The 20913-nt window shown below is 37.5% G+C and overlaps 1 protein-coding gene across 1 annotated transcript in view; it reads right to left on the bottom strand.

Moving 5' to 3' along the window:
• DNAH7 (dynein axonemal heavy chain 7) overlaps positions 1-20913 on the bottom strand; it is a 93885-nt gene that overhangs the window by 11703 nt on the left and 61269 nt on the right. The window contains 16 exon segments of the mRNA XM_072422174.1: positions 453-638; positions 1462-1623; positions 2411-2611; positions 3458-3619; positions 4543-4719; positions 5048-5140; positions 6768-6962; positions 7555-7681; positions 8767-9102; positions 10149-10282; positions 11655-11845; positions 13067-13221; positions 14237-14400; positions 16275-16460; positions 17553-17733; positions 19397-19743. Coding sequence (XP_072278275.1) covers positions 453-638; positions 1462-1623; positions 2411-2611; positions 3458-3619; positions 4543-4719; positions 5048-5140; positions 6768-6962; positions 7555-7681; positions 8767-9102; positions 10149-10282; positions 11655-11845; positions 13067-13221; positions 14237-14400; positions 16275-16460; positions 17553-17733; positions 19397-19743 — 2997 coding nt within the window.

Genomic DNA, 20913 nt, shown 5'->3' with positions numbered 1-20913 from the left:
GAACTTTTTACATCAGAATAAATGCAGAAGGAAATACATCAAAAGTAAGGCTGGGTATAGATCTGCCTTGGAATATAGGGATCCAATGCTGCTCCCTGAGGCTGGCATCTTGCCAGCTGCTCTATCACTGGCACCACAATGCTGGTTCTTAAAGAACGAGGATCTGCAGATTTGACAGCGGTGACAGTAGTGAGTGGTACAATATTGCTCACTGCCCTCCTATTCAATCTCTATGGGGTTGTTATGGGTAGAAGCTCCCCCCCGAGGCAGTGGCTGTGTGGCATAAGGAAGCAGTAACCGCCCCACAACCTCATTGCCAGTCTGAACACAGCCTAGGAGTTTTTTATGACTGTAGAGTACTGTGATCAGAAAGAAGAGTAAAATAAAGCCCGACATATTTTCATATCAGTTGCTCATGTTTGTATATTTTTTAAAAACATAAATCTACTTACATCTCCATCATTTGGAACATAGTAAAGGCCACTTGAGTCAAATTTGTAACCTTCATTATTAATGATCTCCGACTCATAGAATTTGTTAAGGATGCTACGAAGTGTTCGCCGGTCCCAGTCATCAGTTACCCTGCCTCCATAGTTACACTCTCCAGTCATGTAACGTAAAGCATCATACGGCACTTCCTGTAATAGGAGAGGTAGATGATAAAAAAATATGCAACTGGATCACATTGTATTATATACATAAAGAATGTAGAAATCTCCCATTCTAGACAGCTGCCTGCATACTGCCATACGGCAAGCTTTAGGATCTAAAACTGTCCAAGCAAAGAAAGTGATAGTACAACAATGGGAATGAATTCCTAAAAAATGTTTTAAACAATATAGTGGCACTTCTCACTAAGGCTATGTACACACGTGCAATTATTGTGGTTGGAAAGCATCTTGCACGATCATTTCCAAAGTCAAACGACTGCACAATTCATGAACGACCACGGTACATACAGTACCGTTCTGCTCCATGGAGAGGAGAGAACGATGGAGCAGCACCCCACTGTGCTATCTCCCCTTCACTTCCATTACGATTGTTCCTTGTCTGTCGTCCATGGATCCGCCAGGACGGTCATTCGAATGATGGACGATGAGCATTGTACACACACAACTTTCTCTCCGATTTCAGCACTGAGCTGGTTATTGGAGGAGAACCATTGCATGTGTGTACCTAGCCAAAGTGCCCCTTATCTAATGCAAATAAATGTCCAAAAGATAATAAAGGTGATTAAACCATCTGAATGGATTCCCATAATTGAGCTGTCACTTCATCGTTTCCTGCTTTGAGATTGTAACAGATTAGTTACGTTTTCACAATGCAGCTGAAATATCTGATGCATCAGTATGGAAACGCATTTTTATAATTAACAGAACAAGAGATTTTAAAGCCTAACCCAACTAAATGTGATGTAATTTTTACATTTAACAAGCATGAAAAAGCTCCAGTAATTCTTACTTCATATTGGTTTAGAAACATGTTGAGCTGCTGAACACTTATCCTCAAATCAGTCTCATTAAATTCATAGGGAATATTCCATCCAAGGGGACCAAATTTTCGTCTTTCCTGAGCCAAAGCTTGGAAAAAGCACAGCCCATATAGCAATTTTTTGAATTCGGGCTAAACAAATAGAAAATACAAAAAATATATGTTTATAAATAAATCATTAAACCCTAAAAAAAAATAATAAATTCCTTACATTTTCAGATATCACAATTGAATTTCAGCATACCAAAAAGTATTGATCAGTCATACAGCAAAGCTGATTTCTCTAATTAGACATGTGACTTACCATATAGTCTATAAGATAGCACTTCAGCTATGTTATACCAATTAAGACCCATGAGACCCAATTCATCCAAGGTGCCATTTAAATGTATATATATGCAGTTGTGTCTGGGTATTTTGTTATGTGTACTAATGCAAATTTTTAACCACGGGGTAATGCGGAGAAACTTGCTATAATGAAAGGATACATATTTATAAATTGTACAAAAATAAAGAACACTTTGCACCGTGTACCCACAATTTAGCATCTATCCACACTTTGCAGTTGTCCGCATGTTATAACCCAAGCTAGCCCTCAGCTGCTGGTACCCAGCCTCAGGACTTGCAGCCAAGAATAGCTAGGGGTTAAGCACACAGACAGATGCACAGTAGCCTACCGTATGCCTTAAGTCTGGGTGGACGCTAACTGCTCGTTTCTATGGGGAAAGAAATGTAATGATTTAGTTCTTGCAGAAGTGTCATCTATACCATTACAATAAAACGCATAGGAACATTATTTAATACTCTTTGGCTTTTGGAGGAAACAGTAGCTTAAATCAAACATGCTGTTTAGCTGGATATTTCCTACCCATTGCAATCTAAAAACTCTTTCTTTTAAATGGTTAAAAGAATTACTTACAAGCTTTTTGCAGCTAGTGAAGAACTCTGGATCAGAGATAGGATCCATCAGGTATGAGCGGATAATATTGGAACGCAAGCCTTTTGGTGCTTCATTTGTCATTTTCACTCCATTTTGCAGTACAGATACAGGGAAATTTGGTGATGGATAACTTGTAAGCCAGAGGCGAAAATCTGGATGTGTAGTCTCTGGATTCAACTCCTGTAAAATGAACAAACAATAAACATTCACTGCATTTTTACATATATAGTTAAATGGTACATACTTAGTTTGCTTAATAATGTGGGTATTGTTCTCTGAAGCTGAGATAGGAATTAGCAATTAAAACTTAACCTATAAACATAATGCTAAAATATTAGTGATATTGATATTAGCCCCGAGAATATTTACAGTCAATCAATTTAATATCTCTTCTTCCTTAGAATATGCCAGTTCTCATTTTCATCTTCATAATGAACACCCAATATAGTGCACCATTCAAATAATTGGATGGTTAGAATTTACCTTATTAGTGTCTCTCAAGTAATGCACTTGTGGATATACTGATCATGTATAATAATCAGCAAATTCTGTGTCTATACAAAAATAAAATTGAAGTTGTAAAAGGATACCATATTCTTAGAAACCTGTATGTAGAGTATAAAAAATAAATGTATTACCACTATAAATCCACTTCATGTGTATTATTAGTAAGAAAACAAAGCAATCTGAGGTTGCATTCAGGTAAAAGTGTCACTTTAAATTCAGTATTATAGAAGCTGCATCATATAGTGGGGTAAAGAACTAAATATTTTTAATTAAGATGTGAAGATAAGAAGTTTTTCTACTGAGGGCTTGGGTCTGAATTTGTATGTACAATATGTGTCTATTTATATTTTTCCTAAAAAAGCTATAAATGTATTAATACACACAGTGTTTATATACAATATTATCACAGCTCACACACAGCAATTTCCTTTTAGCAAAACACAGTGTTTTAATATACTTTCTTTTTTAGTCTGCATAAGCAATGAGTGGGTTAATTTATTTTTAGTTCATTAACTGTACCTCACAAACTTTTTCCAGCATGGTCATCCAGGATGTAGCCAGGTGGCAGTTCTGCAGGACTACCCAGCTACCTTCTTTTATAGCTTTTTCAGTCATGCGGAGAGCAATTGGTCCTTGTCCTTGACCAAGAGACAAAGAGCTAAGCTTTGAGCCTCCAAATCCCTATAAAGAAAAGAGGGGAGCTTATAGATAAAATGATGAAAACAATCTGTAATGCATTAAAACAATCATAAATAAGTAGAAGGAAACATAGCTTACTCTTAACAATGCATTTACTGTAACAGGCAATCACTTTACAATAATAGTTTTAGCTCCTTGGAGCAATTTTTGTATAGGACACTTCCTACATGGAGTTTGTATGTTCTTCGTGTGTGCATGGTAGGTCAGAGATTGGGATCTACCACTAGATCGCAAAGGCAACGCGAGTCGATCATGGAGCCCTGCCTTTCAAAATAAACTCCACTGTGTACAGGAGTTATTGGCCCTGATTCATTAAAGCTCTACAAGGCTGGGGATAATACACTTTCACCAGTGAGGCTGGGTGATCCAGCAAATCTGGAATGGATTTCTTCAATGCCATTTGCTATTTGCTAGCAAATGCTTTGAATCCATCCCAGGTTTGTTGGATCACCCAGCTTCACTGCTGAAAGTGTATTATCCCCAGCCTTGGAGAGCTTTAATAAATCAGGGCCATTAAGTCCATGTTTTATTGTTGGTAGATCATTTTGACTTGGCCATTTTAAAAGTATCTAGCAAGCCAAAAAAGTGTGGGCACCCCTGCTCTAGCCACTCTTGTTTCCTCCATAAAACATACTGGTAAGTAAATTGGCCTTCTCAGGGAATGCTAAGAATAAGAATATGACTAAGGCATGGACATTAGATTGAGGGCTTTTTGAAGGGACAGTTGGTCATATGACTATAATGAAATATAGATACATCAAAGGAGCACCCTGATAGATTATCTTAAATCCAGTTCACTGTAATGATTTTCCCTCATTTATAGTAATGTATCACAAGACAGAAGTGTGGCCAGACTTTGGGAAAACACTCTAAAATGCAAGTTCTTGCAGAAAATTCAGAAATACCTGATCATCAGCAAATTTCAGTAAAGCTGCCATTGGATCTGATCCAGGAGATAACACAAAAATCAGGGGGGCTCAGCAATGACTGTCAGCAAAGGCTTTGGAGAGATCAAACGGAGGAGGTTCAATAAACTGGCGTCCCAAATTCTCGGTAACAAATTCCTGAATCATTGGAATAACCTAAATAAGGAAAAATACATTAGTAAAAATAAAAACAGCTATAAAGAATTAATAGGAAATAAAGACATGTGCATTAAAATGTATTGCTGTTTAATTGACAATTAGTGAAATATGCAACTTCAATGGCTGGCTTAAAGCACAAGTAACCCCTTTAAGACTATTTTGTGCTTGAGCTAATAAATTTTAAAATATTGGAAAGGGAATCAATAGAAGACACTTGCAGTTAGTTAATTTTCTGTCATACTCCATTATCTTGATTGAGCAATGTTGATATTTTATTTTAAGAATCCATTTAATGAACTAACTTTAAAAATGCTACCATACTTACTTTGTCTGGCCTGAGGCATCGAATGAGGAGCATCCTTTGGAACTTCCCCACTTTTTCTTGCCATTCAGAAGGAAAAGGCTCATGGTGTGGTTCCTACAAGTGCAAACACAGCAAATTGGTACAACACAGTGGTATGATACTAGTTGAGCCACATAGGAATCCCTGCAGAACAATATTTGGTAGCTTTGGAAGCACCAGTTTGTGTAACCCTTTGCTGGATGAGACTGCAAACATAGGATTACCTGCTAAACATACTTACATTAGTTTTTGGAAAACCAAACTCTATTGGTAGAGGAGAATCATTTTGGAAATTCTATACAGTAGTATTTGAAAAGCAACCTATAATCTATAAACCTATTACCTCTCTAAGGATCCTTTTTGCTCTTGATACTTTTCTACATACCTGGACAAAATTGATTATGTTGGTAAGTAACTTTACATTGTGTACCATGAAATGCAAGCCAAACATACCCCTCAGGAAGCCTCGTTATTGGGCAAAATGTGTCGAGTTTTATAAAAAGACTGTTACTTTGAATATGTTTCCCACCTATTTGAAAGACACATGTTAAAGTTTGGGCAATGATAAGTACCTATTATGATTATTTATGTTTGAACACGATTCTGAGTAAATGTTTCTAAATTTCAGTGCCTAAAAACTCCTCTGTCTCTTTGTATAACTGGTTTTATCATTGGAATTATTTACCAATCACATGTTAACTTGTAAATTCAATGTCCTAGCAGACTTAGATATATAGTTAGTGGCATAATGAGTATTATAACATATACACCGTCCTATTTTCAGTTTTTTAAACAGAAAGGAAAATTAAGAGGAAATGATTTAGAGCAGCTGGAGTATCATTGATTCATCTACAAAAACAATGTAGTGTATAATCTCTAAAACTAAGGAAACGATAAGCCAAAATTAAGGGACTGAAAAAAAGTTGTACGGTAACGAGCTATATCAGGCTATATAACCCTACACATCAGGCAAGTACTTCAGGTGGGGAACTTAGTTAAAAAAAAGTCACAGATGATTGATTCTGAGAGCTTCATAAGCTTCGGTATTTGTGTGTATGGGCAGGAAAGGTATTCGAAGGGTATGTGCAACAGAAGGTTGTATGTTGTTCCTTGATGTTCTAGCAAAGTCTGAGGCTTTGTTCACACTGGCGGTGAGGTTGCGGTTCCTTTACTTCTTCCTTATGTCAGGGAACCATTGCCTCTCAGAAGAAGCTGCATGTAGCGTCTCTTAGCGCAAACTCCATAGGGAATAAGTAAGGGAAGCAGTGAGTCTTCAGACCGCGCAGAAACTTCCCACAGAGTGACGTCATGAAGCCAGAACCTGCCCACACTCCCACTGCAGGTCTGAGCCTGCCCGCCGCCCTGAGCCTGCGATACATATGGTCCGGTAAGCCCCCCCAAGCAGGGTCTGCGGACCCCAGGTTGGGGAGTGCTGGTCACTGTTGCTTTTGCGGCCCAGCTGTCAAATGGCCAGGGGGGCAGACAGGACGGGGATTTTTGTACAGATTAATTTTCTTACTCTCTTTGTAAGCCATTCCTTACGTTATTTTCTTCTGTTTGTTAGAAAATACTAAAAGTGTTTGTAGATTCTGGCTCTTGAGGACTGGCTCTGGGGATATGTATTCCAACCCCAAATTACTGCACCTTGAAAACTCTACAGCGTATACCACAATTGTATTGTAATGAAGATGTGTTTACCTACCAAACTATCATACACAACTTTCCAACCATCTTTAAGCCTCATAAAATCTTTACGAATGCCTTTAAATCTCATTAATGGATCCAAACGGCATATTTCATCCCAGGACTTTGGTGGTAGCCAGGTGCATGGATTGGAGTGTGGATTGTCCAGACCTATGCCTCCAGTCAACAAAAACATCCATTCTTCTTCATCAACCTAGAACAAAAACATTAAAAAATGTATATCACTGTAGTGGGTAGTATTAGACTTTTAGTGAAAGTAAAATAGTTGGTGCCATGTACAAAGTGCAGGGATCTAGCAGTTTTTAGTATTCTGCTTTGATCAAATGTGCAACTGTTCTGACTGGAGCAATTTTCAGAACTTATAGTTAGTGCCAAATGTAGCCTTCCCATCTAAAAACCATTCCAACCACTAAAGCAATTGATACTAGTGATGGGTCAAGGGGTCCAAAATGGGGCATACACACTGCAACTATTTTGGGTACTAAGATTTTCTCACACAGAATGGCCTGGTATGCAGGCAGAACTGGACACAAAGTTTCTGCAGGCATGTGTATGTATATAAAGATTTTCTTTAAATTCCGCATGCATTTATTATTATTTTAAACCTTGGTTAGGAAAGTTAAAGGATGGGTGCTTTAAGTGCCAGCCACTGCTGTCCAGGATTAAAATAGAAGTGCATTACAGGCCACCTGTCACTGTTCAAGGTGCCATTATTATTTTGCTATTAATATACAAAGATTTATGAAAGACAAATACATTTTACAAAATATACAAATAGTCCTTACCAGTTTATCATGCTTTAGAAGATTTACAGTTAAACAGAAGGAAAACAGAAGCTTGTCCTTTTCAAACAGTGAACGGCACACGTTTGCATACAGGGAGTATGTGAAATGATCCTTTAGAATCTGGAGCCTTAAAAAATGAACAAAACAATGATACATGTGAATTGTTAATGCAGAATAGTAAATTATAAAAGACATAGGGGAGCTTCTAAAGCACCTGAATGCCAGTTGCAGTTAGAACTGAGGCAGATATAAAAGACAAAGATTGTTGCAATTTTGTAAACATTAAGAATCTAGTTTAGCATCAGTCCCTTGCTGTCTCTGTACAGCAGGGCTGTGATGTTAAAAGAAGGAACAGTGCAAGGTACAAAAAAGCTTATGTGCTGATAAAAAAGCATGCTGGTAGTAACCGAAAGCAAAGTGCTCATCACAGTTTGGGATGGGTTCAGGATAACCTGGGCTCAGTGGCAGCAGGTAGAATTATGTTAGCCATTAGATTGAGGACCTCTTAAGGCAGAAAAATACTGCAAGAGAAATCTATTAACTTAAGGTGAATACTGTAGCAAAAGCTAACTTTACTATAAATTCTTTGAATGGGTTTTTCATTAAAATCTTAAAAATTTAGCTGGGAGTCTGCTTTACCATATATAATATACACACATATATATTCACCATCAATAACATGGAACAGCTTTTCCCAGTGGGAAACCCCTGAAATATATTTCAGATCTCCAGGAAACCTCTTCTATAATTACTATATACACAGGTCAGGGGTATATTAGTGTGCCACTAGAATGCCTTTTACATTGTTGGTCATTGGGAATAATATTTGGGAAAAATGTCAACCTTAAAGATAGCCAAAAAGATCAGTGGTGTCAGTGGGAACCCATCCCAACCTCTGGAGGAACCCTAAGATTCCATGGAAACCTAGCTGAAAAAAATTTACACATATGCTGCCTAAGCACAAGGCACACAAACAAAGGTTCAATGGCTGCTAGCCTATTTTAGTACCTTACCCCTCTTGACCCATGAATGCAGACCCATTTTTGTACAGGAACTAAATAATAAATATACAAATTCATATTCAAAATACATACATACATTATTATTAATAATAATAATAATAATAATAATAATAATAATATTACTATTATTATTAATTATCAGAATTTATATAGCATCAACATTTTACTAAGCGTTGGACATGTGGCCTACCTTGTCTGCAAATTTTCTGATCTCTCTGAATTATCTATAGACATTATGAAAAGATTAATAAACCAAGTGAGGGAATATTGCTACATGGGCTCAATGTTGGCCAGATCTGCAATGGAAAAAAAGAGAATAGAGGAATGGACAGAAATTGGGCGTTAGCCCATTCTTGTGGCATCAATCTTCTTTTCTGTTGCCTCGGCCACAGTTTGCTTCTCAGAAATTTCATTTGCCAAGGCCTTGGAAGAAGACAATATTTTAATGGCAGTTTCATCTTCTAATATGTTTCCTTCTGAAGATGAAAGCACTTCTAGAATCTTATCTTCAATTTCTTTCAACTGCCTGGAAGTATAACAAATATGATTTATGATTAATGAAGTTAAAGAGTTTTAAATGATCAAATATTTTTAAAATTTTATTTTATTTAAAACTATTTATATGAGTCCTGGATCAAACACTACATATTTATTCATGCAGGTAACAATTTAATTACCATGGACAACAGTGGTGTGGAACTGTTAATCATTCTCAGTAAATTGTTATTCCAAAGGTTTATTTCCACCTTAAAGGCTCTTTAATCTGCTCTCTTTATCATTAATATGCTAAACATTTGTATACTGTTTGTAAATTTACTTTACATACACTGCAAAAAAAATCTGAAAATCAGACAAAACTTTTTATGCATTATGAAAAATGAATTTTGAATAAAACATTCCTCAAATAACACACAGTGGTAAATGTACCACAAACATTATTATTCAATGGATTTACCCCCAAACCTAATATTATATTATTGACAAAAGTACCACCAACCCACAGATTCTTATTTACTGAGATACCTGCTGAATTAGTTTCTTATCTTTGTTTACAAGCAGTGGTACCGGCACAGTAAAGCCTTTGGATTTATAGAGGGGGTAGTCAGCAGATAATCCACCTACTTGCTTCATAGAAGTCTACAAAACTTTACTGCAATGTAATCAACTTTACTGGATGTAATCAAAGAAAAGAAGCAATCAAAGCAAACTCAGGAAATATAAATTTGTAAAGGGGAGGATGGCTTACTTAAGGGGTTGGGGGCAGAACTTTTTGGTAGACTGCAGGCCAGAACACAAAAATAACTTGCAAAGCAAAAATATTTAGATGGTACAGTAATATATCATTTTTTTTGGATATGGGAGATACACTAGTTTTTTTATTGCATTTAGGAATTACTTAAAAATTTTAGAATCATAACTTTATGTAGAGCAAAGTGTTCTTCTTGCTCTTTAGCATCTAACTGCCATTCAATTGTCATATTTCCATTAAAACGGCAGATAATTAGACTGGCTGCAGATCTGAACAGTTTATCCTCAGAAGGATATTTCCAAAGAAGCCAATTTAAATATTACCTTTTATTTTCTGCACCTTGAAGTATAAGAGCTTGCTTCTCTTCCTCAAGATCTGGTCTTTCTCGAGCTACAACAATACCTAACAGTTGGTCCTGCATTCCTTCAGGAGTGATCATAAAATTCAGCAAGGTGACCTGCATGGCACAGAAGATATTGAAATGAAGAAGACAACATACATTTTCTAAACTAAAGCAACCAAACAAAACCTTGACTTTGAAGGATGGCAGCTTTTTTGACCTTTCAAATTGGGTTATTTCAAGTTATAAAAAAAGTTATTTAAACTGCTTATATTTTGACTTTCCTGGTTGCCCCTTGTCCCCCTCATCAACAATGATGTCATCCATTGGTCTTTGAGCTTTTCTATGCAATGCAGACAGATCAGAAGGAAGGTGGTGTATACAGTGTCCTTAAAACTGCAGAGTTACCTAAGTCTGTCTACTTGCTAAGCCTCTATGACTGAAAAAACTGAAATCCAATGAATGAAAGAGGCAGGGGAGGGACAGTCAAGCTGAGAAGGGAAGGGCTAAGTAATGTCTAGTCTGCAAAGAATTGCTCTGGTATTGTATTTCCTGATGGCTGTTGAGAAATCTATTGGATTAGAGGAAAAGGGGTCACAATTAGATTGGGCCCTTTGCCTCAGAGGGACCAAGGGGCCTCTTCTCATTATTGACAGGAGTGTACCATCACTGACATTTGAAAATGCAGCGGAAATCTTCCCCTAATCAGCTTTTCTGCTGTGACTCATAACACAATGTAAGAGTCTGGCAAAGGTGAAGAGGGAAGCGCTTGCTGGGTGCACCAACCCTCCTCCTAAGAAAGAGGATGGTAGTCTGCACTAAAGAAATATGGTCGGCACTGGTGGTGGGGGTCTTCTGTCACTGGGGGGGTGTCAGAACTAGGATGGGGGGGGGGGCTTTCATTGATTGGGAGGGAAGGATGTAATTCTGTCACTGATAGCAAAAGTCAGGGGTCTGTACTTCAGGTCTGTCACTGTGGGGGTCTGAACTTAGGGGGCAATCAGGAAGCGGGGGTCTGCAATGAGGGTGGTCTGTCACTGTGGGTATCTATTTCTGATGGTGGGGTCTATCACTGAGGACAGCCTATAATTGAGTGGGTCTGATTTGATTGGTGGCGAGGGGGTTTACCAGGACCAACTTCTTTTGAGCTCATAGACCTGTAGCTACGCCACTGAAACATATAATCTAGTTTATAGAAAATATATATATATATACATATATATATATTGCTAAGAACCCCCCCTTTGCCGACTTCACTCTATTGAAAATGCTGTTTGCCTCTTTTTTCATGATGGCCCTTCTGTTATAACTTTTGTTTAATGTCCTGTAAATATTCATACAGGGATTCCTGAAATGTATATTCTGGGTCATTGACTAAAATAGCACTGAATCCAGTGAATCAGCATAACATTTATTTTTCAAGCATTGTATCTCTATGGTAATCTACAAGAATAAATTTACTACATCTACAAAATTGATCTCAACTAACCTTGACCGAGGTTTCAGGCAAATAGTGAGGATTTCTCAGTTTAGTTGTAATGTAGAAGCGGAAATCGGGAGCATATTCTATAGTAGAATCTCCAAGGCGAATGCACACGCTGCCTCCTTGTTTAAATGTCTGTTTCAGTAAAAGAGGCTCCAGAATAGGGTCCAACTCTTCTCCAACATTTTCTAACAGCACTACACAAATAATAAACAAATATTTTTTACTGACACCCTAAATAAATCACACCCATTGTTTCCTAGTGCAGTGTGTGTGGTGCACATGTGTTTTGGGGTGATGCATTATTTTTTATTTTCTATTTTTTTAAACTTTTTTTTTTTTACTTAAGTACTGTCACTTGATCCTCTGGTATCATTAGGTTCTCTTGAAACATCAGTGATCTAAACCAGTGGCTTTCAGAACTCACGGACCACTAAATCCATAATAATAAATCCCGCGGCCAATAATATGAATTTAAAAAAAAAAGGCATATAGTGGAAGTGAGTGCACATGCGCCAGGTCCGCACATGTGCGGGGAGTGTCTCCTCCCCCAGAGTGACATGATGATGCCAAAACTCACCCACTCTCCCATCGCAGGCTCAGACCTGCTTGCTAAACATCCTAGGGGGACAGTCATACAGGACTACCAGAGGACATGATTAAGAGGGTCAGGAAAAGGACCCCACTGGGAGGCACACCAGCCAGTGGCAGTGCTCCTGACCCCTGAATAACTGCAAGGGGAAAAGGGGGGGGTTCTTAATGAATAAATGTGCTTGGGGATAAGATCAGTAGGGATAGGGAGAAGAAGTGTTGGATGTATGATGATTAAATATAGAAGTGGTAGTATGATGGACAAAGTATTGATGAAAAGGGTGTGGAATTGAAGAATGAATGGAAGGGATAGAGGGATGCAAAAATATTAATGAATGAGAAGAAAAAATTGAGGGAAATGAAATGTGAATGAATGAGTGGGAAAGCATAATGTTGGTGCGTGTGCCAGGGAAGGGTAATTGCATGTGCATGTGTAATGGTAACGGTAAGGGTAATTTTTCTGCAGAACACCAACATTTTCTCACGGAGCATCAGTTGGCAACTGCTGATCTAAATAGACTTTGGCTCAGGACTTTCTAACTCTAAATACAGAATTACTCTTTGTAAGTCCTGAGCTTATCTCTGTTTATTCACAAACCATTTGTTATCATAAATGATCCACACAGCAGAAAAAGGTAAACAAATTAAAGAAATTGTGCATCAATTCCAGTTAAAACATGCAGATTACACTATCTTCCTTTAACATAACAATCATGGCTTAATTGTGTTCACTAAACAGTGAAAAAGGAAAAAAAAACTCACTTTTATAGAAACTATAGTTTTTACAAACATAACAAACTGATGGCCTAGTATATAACTATACTCACCTGGAGTACCGAACTGAATGCAGTTTTCCAGTGTTCTGACAAAGTCAGGGTCACTAAGCTTGATGATATGTAAACTGTTGGCTTTTTCCATATTCTTCACCCATTTATTTGCTTGACCCTGTGGATCAATCATCAAGGGCCATCGCCTGGCGTTCCTGTATTGCATTCATAAAAATACTAATTTTAATTTATTGGTTAATTTGTAGATCATACAATAAATTAAATAGTCACTCTCTAGCGTGACTTTTTTTAATAAAAATTATTATCACATTGAAGGAAGAATTATTATTTTAAATGAAGGGAACTGTTGTCTCTTTGTGAAGTGTACATGTAGCGTCCTCCTTCAGCAGCCCCATAGGGAACGAATAGGGGTGACAGTGAGCAGTAGGGGTGACAGTGAGCAATAGTAGCACCAGTCCTGACGCCAGCTGCCACATATACTAATGCTGCAGTGCAGCCAAGTGCCAGCCAAGTGGAGCCACACAGAAATACAAAGTTGTAAATCTATGGTTTGAACCCGCCTTAACTGCTTATAACATTGTAGAGACCATAATCCCCAATATTGCAAACAGAATCTATAGTACATGACAAATATTCTCAAAATAATAATAAAAAATGGACTTCCGCATTCCAAAAGATTTCCCACTCGCTGACCACCGCAATATAGAAGTCACATTGTGGGGATTACGCTCTTTCCCCTAACCACGGCCCTTACCACCTCTTGGGGCTGTTTTTTGTTAAAAAAAATAGGAGGCTGCATGCGTTTTTAAACCATACTTCTTTAGCAAGCCAAATTTCAGAGGGCCTTTTATAGATGGGGATGGGGAGGGCACACATACTGTCCCATTTCCTAGTTAAAAAGAACCCATGACTAATAAACGGTCTGATTCGAAGTATTTTGTAGGGCTTTAAAACATCTTCAAAAACCCTTTGCAAATGTTTGAAGATTGTTTTTTAAGCAGTTGTAATTTAAGTCAATGGAGGTGGCGGGAGGGTCAAACTGCTCCTGTACGCTGCATGAGGTGATCGAAAATCAGCGTGGCAGAACTGCCGCCTCTTGTAACCTGTCAAGTAAAGGATTATGAACAGACCTACTTGGCCCAAATTAACTGATTATCTGAAAGAAGCATTTGAATTTCTACAACATTTTACATGACCATAATTACTTACGAAATGATAATTCCATTATCAATGGAGAAGCTGTCCGAGGGTAACCCAGCAATATTCCATGCTCTGATTTTTACAGGTTCCCCTAAAGTGCTGGTGAGAGAAAAGTCCTCTGAACAGGGGATATTATTTTCTTTGCAGAGTGATTCCCATTCTTTTGTTTGCATCTGGAAAATAAAATAAAAAGAGTAAAAAAAAACATTACTGATGTATAACATAAAAAGACTGCTTGCACTGCAGGCTGCATTGAGTCTATTTACCTAGAGCGTGTTCATATTAGCTCCCTGACAATGTCTCACTGGCAATTTCATTCAGCCACATTTGCCTACCAAGTCTTTTAATGGGTGGTTTGCGGGCATCCATCAAATGCTCCAATCCTCTCTGTAGATTCTCCATGGGGCCTAGTGCTACTTACAGCACCTGGCTTGTGGCATTGTTGGTATTTTTGAAGTGGTAACAGTTTCTAGGAGAATATCAGTGTGAACAAACCCTTAAGGTGTTGAGAAACTTTTAGATTTTAATAAAAACATCAATTATCCAGGCACATAAAAATAAAATTCCCTTTTATTTTGCGTATCCAAATATGTGCAGATGGTTTTCAAATAATTAGATAATTGAAGTGACTATTAATTCTCAGTTTGTTTAGTAAATAAGCCCAATGGTCTCCAAGCAAATGATTAAAAAAAAGACATGCAGCAGTTCATTCAACAACATTTCAAATCATGCCAATTACAAGATCAATTTATTATTAATTAATGCAATATGAATACTCATTTTCTGTAGTGGTGGGTAACGCAGTAGTGACAGCTTCCAATTCCTTATTCTGCAAAGCTGATTACCTGGCAATAGCACTATACTGAAATATAAAAATGAATTTCCAAATGCAATGAGACCTATTTTTAAAGAGTGAGGCAGGCTGTTCACTGGATAATGGCTTTATTTACACACATATAAGGCCATTTTCCAGTTTGCCTCATTTATAAACCCTAAAAAGACTCCCTATTTTTAGCCTGATCATCACTTTGCATTTACATGTCCCATTTTCCACATCTATAAAGTGGCTGGTCAGCACTTTATTGATAACCACTTGTGTTATTAGAACATATAGATTGCCAAGTTATAAGTCACTGGGAGTTGTGCGAATGGCACTGATCGAATGTGAACATTGATGCTGGTGGAATGTAACAAAATCTAACATTCTTTTGGTGATACATGAAGTCGAGCAAATGTTCAATGAAATTAGGTGAATGTTCTTTTAGGTTGATATCAGCTGTGTCACTTTTGTTGCTATTCACCACTTTTGAAAGTGAAGAATAGTAACTTAGTAAATGAAGCTTCCGATCGCCACTTCAACAGCATTACAATACTTTTATTCCCCATTTTTAAAAGCCTGATTGGCAAGCAACGAATCATGTGCGCAATTTTATCAATACAATGATAGGTGGCAATCAGTTTTCTGGTGGAGAATCTCTGTTTTTTAGATTTTTACAACTAGCCCCTTATGAACTTTACTCATGTACTATCCATGAGAAGCTAGTTATAAATTGTAAGCATGCACAGAGACATACAATATCATTGGCTGGTTGCTTTAGTTACCTTTGCAGGTCCTGATCGAAGCATACATGAAGAACAAAATCTGGTTATTATAATGTTTAATAATTTCACAATACTATCAGCATGCACTAATAAATGCTTTTAGTGTCAGTTAATTGGAGACTGATATCAACACCTATTGTGCAGTCGCATGCATAAACTACATACAATATGAATACATACAATATAACTAGAGATGAGGTTCAGGTCTGTAGTGAATTCCCAGGATTAGATGCAATTTTTTATTGTCTAAAATCTTTCTTGAACAATACAGAAAGGTTGCAGAAAAACATTGAAAAAAATCGTAAAGCTAAACTGACATTAGCAAAACATATTATAACCTAACAATGGATCTTGTAAGAAAAAGGTAAGGAATGTTTAACAATATCCTAAAAAATCTAATTTTGGGTCCCCTTATTTCAAAAACCCTTTTCCATGTTTGTATTACCTGTCTGTAACTTGAAGTGAAAGCACCTTGGTAAGCAACAATTCCAGAAGAAATTAGGATATCGCCAGTAAGGTTAATGTAAAGTTTTCCAAGCTCTAAGGCGGTTTGACTCCATCTTGTTTTTTCACCACCTAAACCCCCGATCAGTTGTTCTGCTCGATCAAGCTTTTTGCTGCATAGGTCAACCTAAAGAAGAGAACTGCTTAATTAAAATGGAAGTCAGAAAAAGATAAATGTGTTAAAAGACAAACTTTGCAAAAGTTGTCTAATACCAGAGGTTCTCAGACAATTATCATAACTTTAACTAGAGCAGGCTAGGTACAAGAACAAAAGTAAACTTGTATAATAATTAGTGTTGGTGTTCAAATTCGGGTTGTTTTCTTATTCGACCCGACTATGGCTGTTCGAATTCAAATAGACGCGACCTGAAAAACATGGGATTCGACTTTGGAAATTCGTGTGTAAAAAATGTGTTAAAAAAAAAGGTTTTAATGTTAAAGTAATTTATTGAATGTGTGTGATTTGTGTAACTAACTTTTATATTTTTACAGGTTATCCCACAATGACAGGATGATTCCCACGGCTGCACAGTGTGTGGGATCCCCAGGCACTAGAGGTTAAATGAGGACAAGTCTCCCCATTTATCACCTCTAGTGCTCTGTGATTGGCTGAGGAAAGGTAAACCCTGATAACAGCTCAAGCGTCATCAGGATTTTTCTTTCCCCAGGCCATAACAGAGCACTAGAGGTGAATGAATGGGGATACTTGTCCTCATTTAGCCTCTAGTGCCCGGGATCTTCTCAATGAATGTGGCCGCAGCCACATTTATTGGGAATAGTGTGTGATCCACGGCAATAAAGGTTAATTAACCTCTAGTGCCGGGGATCGTGTCAATGAATGCAGCCGCGGCCGCATTCATTGAGATCAGTGTGCGATCCCTGGCACTAGAGGTTACTAGGAAAGCTTTCCTCAGCTAATCAGGGAGCACTATCCCTATTTCTGAATGGAGTTTCTCTATCCAGGAACACAGGACACATCCAACTACTAAGGGGCTGCAAGAGCAATCAAGGGAGCAGAGCTGTCAGCTGGTGCTTGAATTCGACATTCAATCACCCGAACAATATCCCCCTATTCAATCAAATAGCTGTCGAATCGATTAGTGAGACATTCGACCAAGACTAATATTACCCAATCAGAATTTACATATATTATTTAGGTAAAAATCTAACCAATATATAATTTTAGAATGAACAGAAACTGTAGGATTTCTGCATACACCTGATTCTCGAGGTCTGCCTTCTTTTGCTTGTTTTCTTCCAGCTTCTGCTCAAGTTTAGCCAATTTATCTTGTACTTCCTTTAAAGCTGCTTGTTTCTTCTTCAATCCTTCCATAGCAACCTTCAGTTCACTTTCTGCTTGGTGCAGCTTCACTTTTTTAGGTGCCACTACCTTGGCCACTCTAAATTAATAACAATAGTTAATAAAAAATAGGTAATGGATAAAGCATAGCACAATATTTCAATTTTACTGTGACCCTTTGGGAGAAAAGCTGTGAAAGTGGTGTTTCACACAGATATCCCTAACCATAAAGATGCATCATAATAAATAAATGTATAAGATGAGTTTTTGACATCAAAGAGACTTTTCTAACACACAGTAGGTCCGTGTATGAGTAAGCTAGATTTCTAGAAGGGAATTGCAAATCACTTGATTTCAGTGCACTGGTTTTGCTGTTATCTTAGTTGCCACTCCAGAGACAAGTTAAGCTAAGTATTCTACTAAAGGAAATAATTCAAGCTACATACACATGCTAGATCAGTGTTTCTGGATTTCATGGAGCCACCCTAGGTTGCTAGAGCACTGGTTTGTGACTCTAAAGTCAACAATGATCTTTTTGGCTATCTGTAAGGGTGGCAGCCTTTCCAATGGCCATCAGAGTAAGAAGAATTCTTCCTACTGGCCAGCATATTAATGTACTGTGAGCTGTGGATCTAATACCTGTAGTAGGGGTTCCCTGAAAAACTATTTCAATGGGTTCCCCCACGTGCTACATGATTGTTTCCCATGAATATTGTTGTGATTGTCTTGAACAGAAATATAGCATGTGTATAACTGTCATTGATATCTTTCGTCAAGCAGGGACAACTGTTGTACTTTCCAATGGATGTAGCATAGAAGAGTGCCACTTAGTCTTCCTCCTCTCTCCCCTCCTCCATAGAACAGAACAGCATTATGGGTTACATAGTTCAACCACTAGGGAAATAAAAATATCCCGGATATAAAACCCTATGGACATAGTTGATCTAGAGGAAGGCAAAAAAAAGCCCTGGTACAATTTGCTTCAACAGGGAAAAAAAAAATCCTTCCTGATTCCATGAGGCAATCGGATGTTCCCTGGAAGACTTGCCTTGCACACTGCTCATTAATTTTTCTGACATTTGTACAGGGCTTAAGGCTATGTACATACGTCTGATGATTATCCTTGAAGATGAATGGTTGTGCTTTTCTCAGTCACTAATCTGACATTGGTACACAAGTCACCCGACATCGTTCATAGATCCATCAGGATGCATGAATGACTGATCGGTAATGAGTACTGTACAAGTCAAGTCCTCCCCCCTTTCCTCTCTATAAAAAGGAATAGTCCCTGTGTTTGCAGTTCTCATTCATTCATCTTTTACTCTATATCGCTGGAAATGATCAATAAAGATTTTTTAAAAATTGAAAAAAATTAAGGATCAGTTTTGGAAATAGTTAAGTTGTGACAAGGTTAGGTTTGTTCAGGGTCATAAACATATTTGTAAGTTTATGCTTCTTACCCCAATGCATATTGATATATGATTGATATCAGCTGTGCTGCTTTGGGGTGCTGTGTTATCCAATGCACATATGCAGCACATCACAATTACAGAATAGCCCACCACAAAGCACAGATTGAATAGATGCCTAAAGACTGTGATAAGAAATGCAGGTTCCAGTATTTAGTCACAATCTACAACATAATTGACGAAAGTTATTTAATTCAGTCCTGCTGTTTTCATTATATCAATCTTTAGCACTTTTAATTCTCCCAGTCATTTACATGACATGTTTTTCATACAATATATTGTATATATCCTTACTTATCATATGAATCCATGGCAATCACCCATTTACAAAGCCCCTCAGCGGCTGTAGATGCATTTCGGACTTTATCTGGAACAAATTCGCTATTGGTGATATATTGCTTACGTATAATCCTCATGTAGGCTGGTGGAATGTTATCCTTATCATACTCATGAAGTGACTGAAGAAATTTCATATCTCCCAATACTCTTTTTGCTGGTCCCCAGAAATCTTCAATCTTTCGTCCAGAACCGGAAGGATCTGGGATTTTATCAGGTTTAACCCCTTTCAAGATACAAATTGCCTCCATGACAAGTTTTACACCAGCAGGTGGGCTTTTCATCGACTTCACCACTGTGATGTCCTAGAGAAAACACGAAATACATCATTTTTCTAAGCATAATTTATTTCTGAATTGTGTCTAAAATAGTCCTCAGTTACTTAGAAACCTTCTGAGATGCAGAAAGAGGGTAGTCCAGGTATTGATTAGATTGATTTAAAGAATAAGATTATGACATATGAATCCTTTTATAATGTAAGTGAATGAGCACCACTTTTCTGCAGAATTGACAACAACCAGCTAATCTGATCAAAAAAATCCCAGGCCTGCATGCAATGTGGCCAAAATGTATTTGTCTGAGGTGGTGTCCGTTTGTTTATTACTTTCATGGATTAACACAGCATCCCTAATACTGGGCATCAAGACTGGAACAGACTATCATCATGAAATTACTTTGAATGACATAAGTACCACCCAGATAACTTTGGCCAATACAATCCATGGATGTGGAAAATATGTACCTCCTATACTCCTGAAGAAGCAGACTAGTTTCTGTGAATTGTGTTGAGAAACCAATTTGTGTGGTGGGCCTCCATAGGTAATCACAAATTTAGGAGTGATACAAGAAAAAAACTTTTCAACATCTGCATGTAAATTTTTTTTGTAATGATTTTATGTACTGTATTACTGTATTATGAGCAATAAAATATTTATAATTTTATTGAACATTTTTATTATTGCCACTATGATTATGATTTGAATTAAAATAAAATTTTAATTGCAACTGGTTAGGTTTAAATGATTGAGAGAACAATGAGGTTGACATCACTGCCCTTCCAGGTGAAGTCCTATGAAATGCAAAGCAAGCAAAATATTCGGTCTAGGTATATTGAAACTTTTTTCAGAGTTCACTTGCTTTGTTTTCCAAAGAACAGATCCCGGGAAAATGATGATGTCATGTACAGCGCTACAGAAGTAAAGGATTAAAATAAGTGTAACCCTAATTTTTCTAAAGCTGTATTAATTCCTGTGGAAATAAAACACTGCTGTGTTATCCGATATCTAAAAAAGTGGCTTGGGCAAGCTATACAATGGGCCTGATTTATTAAAGCTCACCGAGGCTGGAAAGGATCAGTGAAGCTGGGTGATCCAGCAAACCTGAAGTGGATCTGGTCCAGCTTTTAAAAACATTTGCTAACTAATGACTGAAGAAATCCATTCCAAGTTTGCTGGGTCACCCAGATTTACTGATGA

Source organism: Pyxicephalus adspersus, chromosome 1 (genome assembly GCF_032062135.1).
Source record: "Pyxicephalus adspersus chromosome 1, UCB_Pads_2.0, whole genome shotgun sequence".
NCBI classification, from domain to species: domain Eukaryota; kingdom Metazoa; phylum Chordata; class Amphibia; order Anura; family Pyxicephalidae; genus Pyxicephalus; species Pyxicephalus adspersus.
Note: the sequence above shows the minus strand (reverse complement) of the source record. Positions and strands in the feature narration are given on the sequence as shown.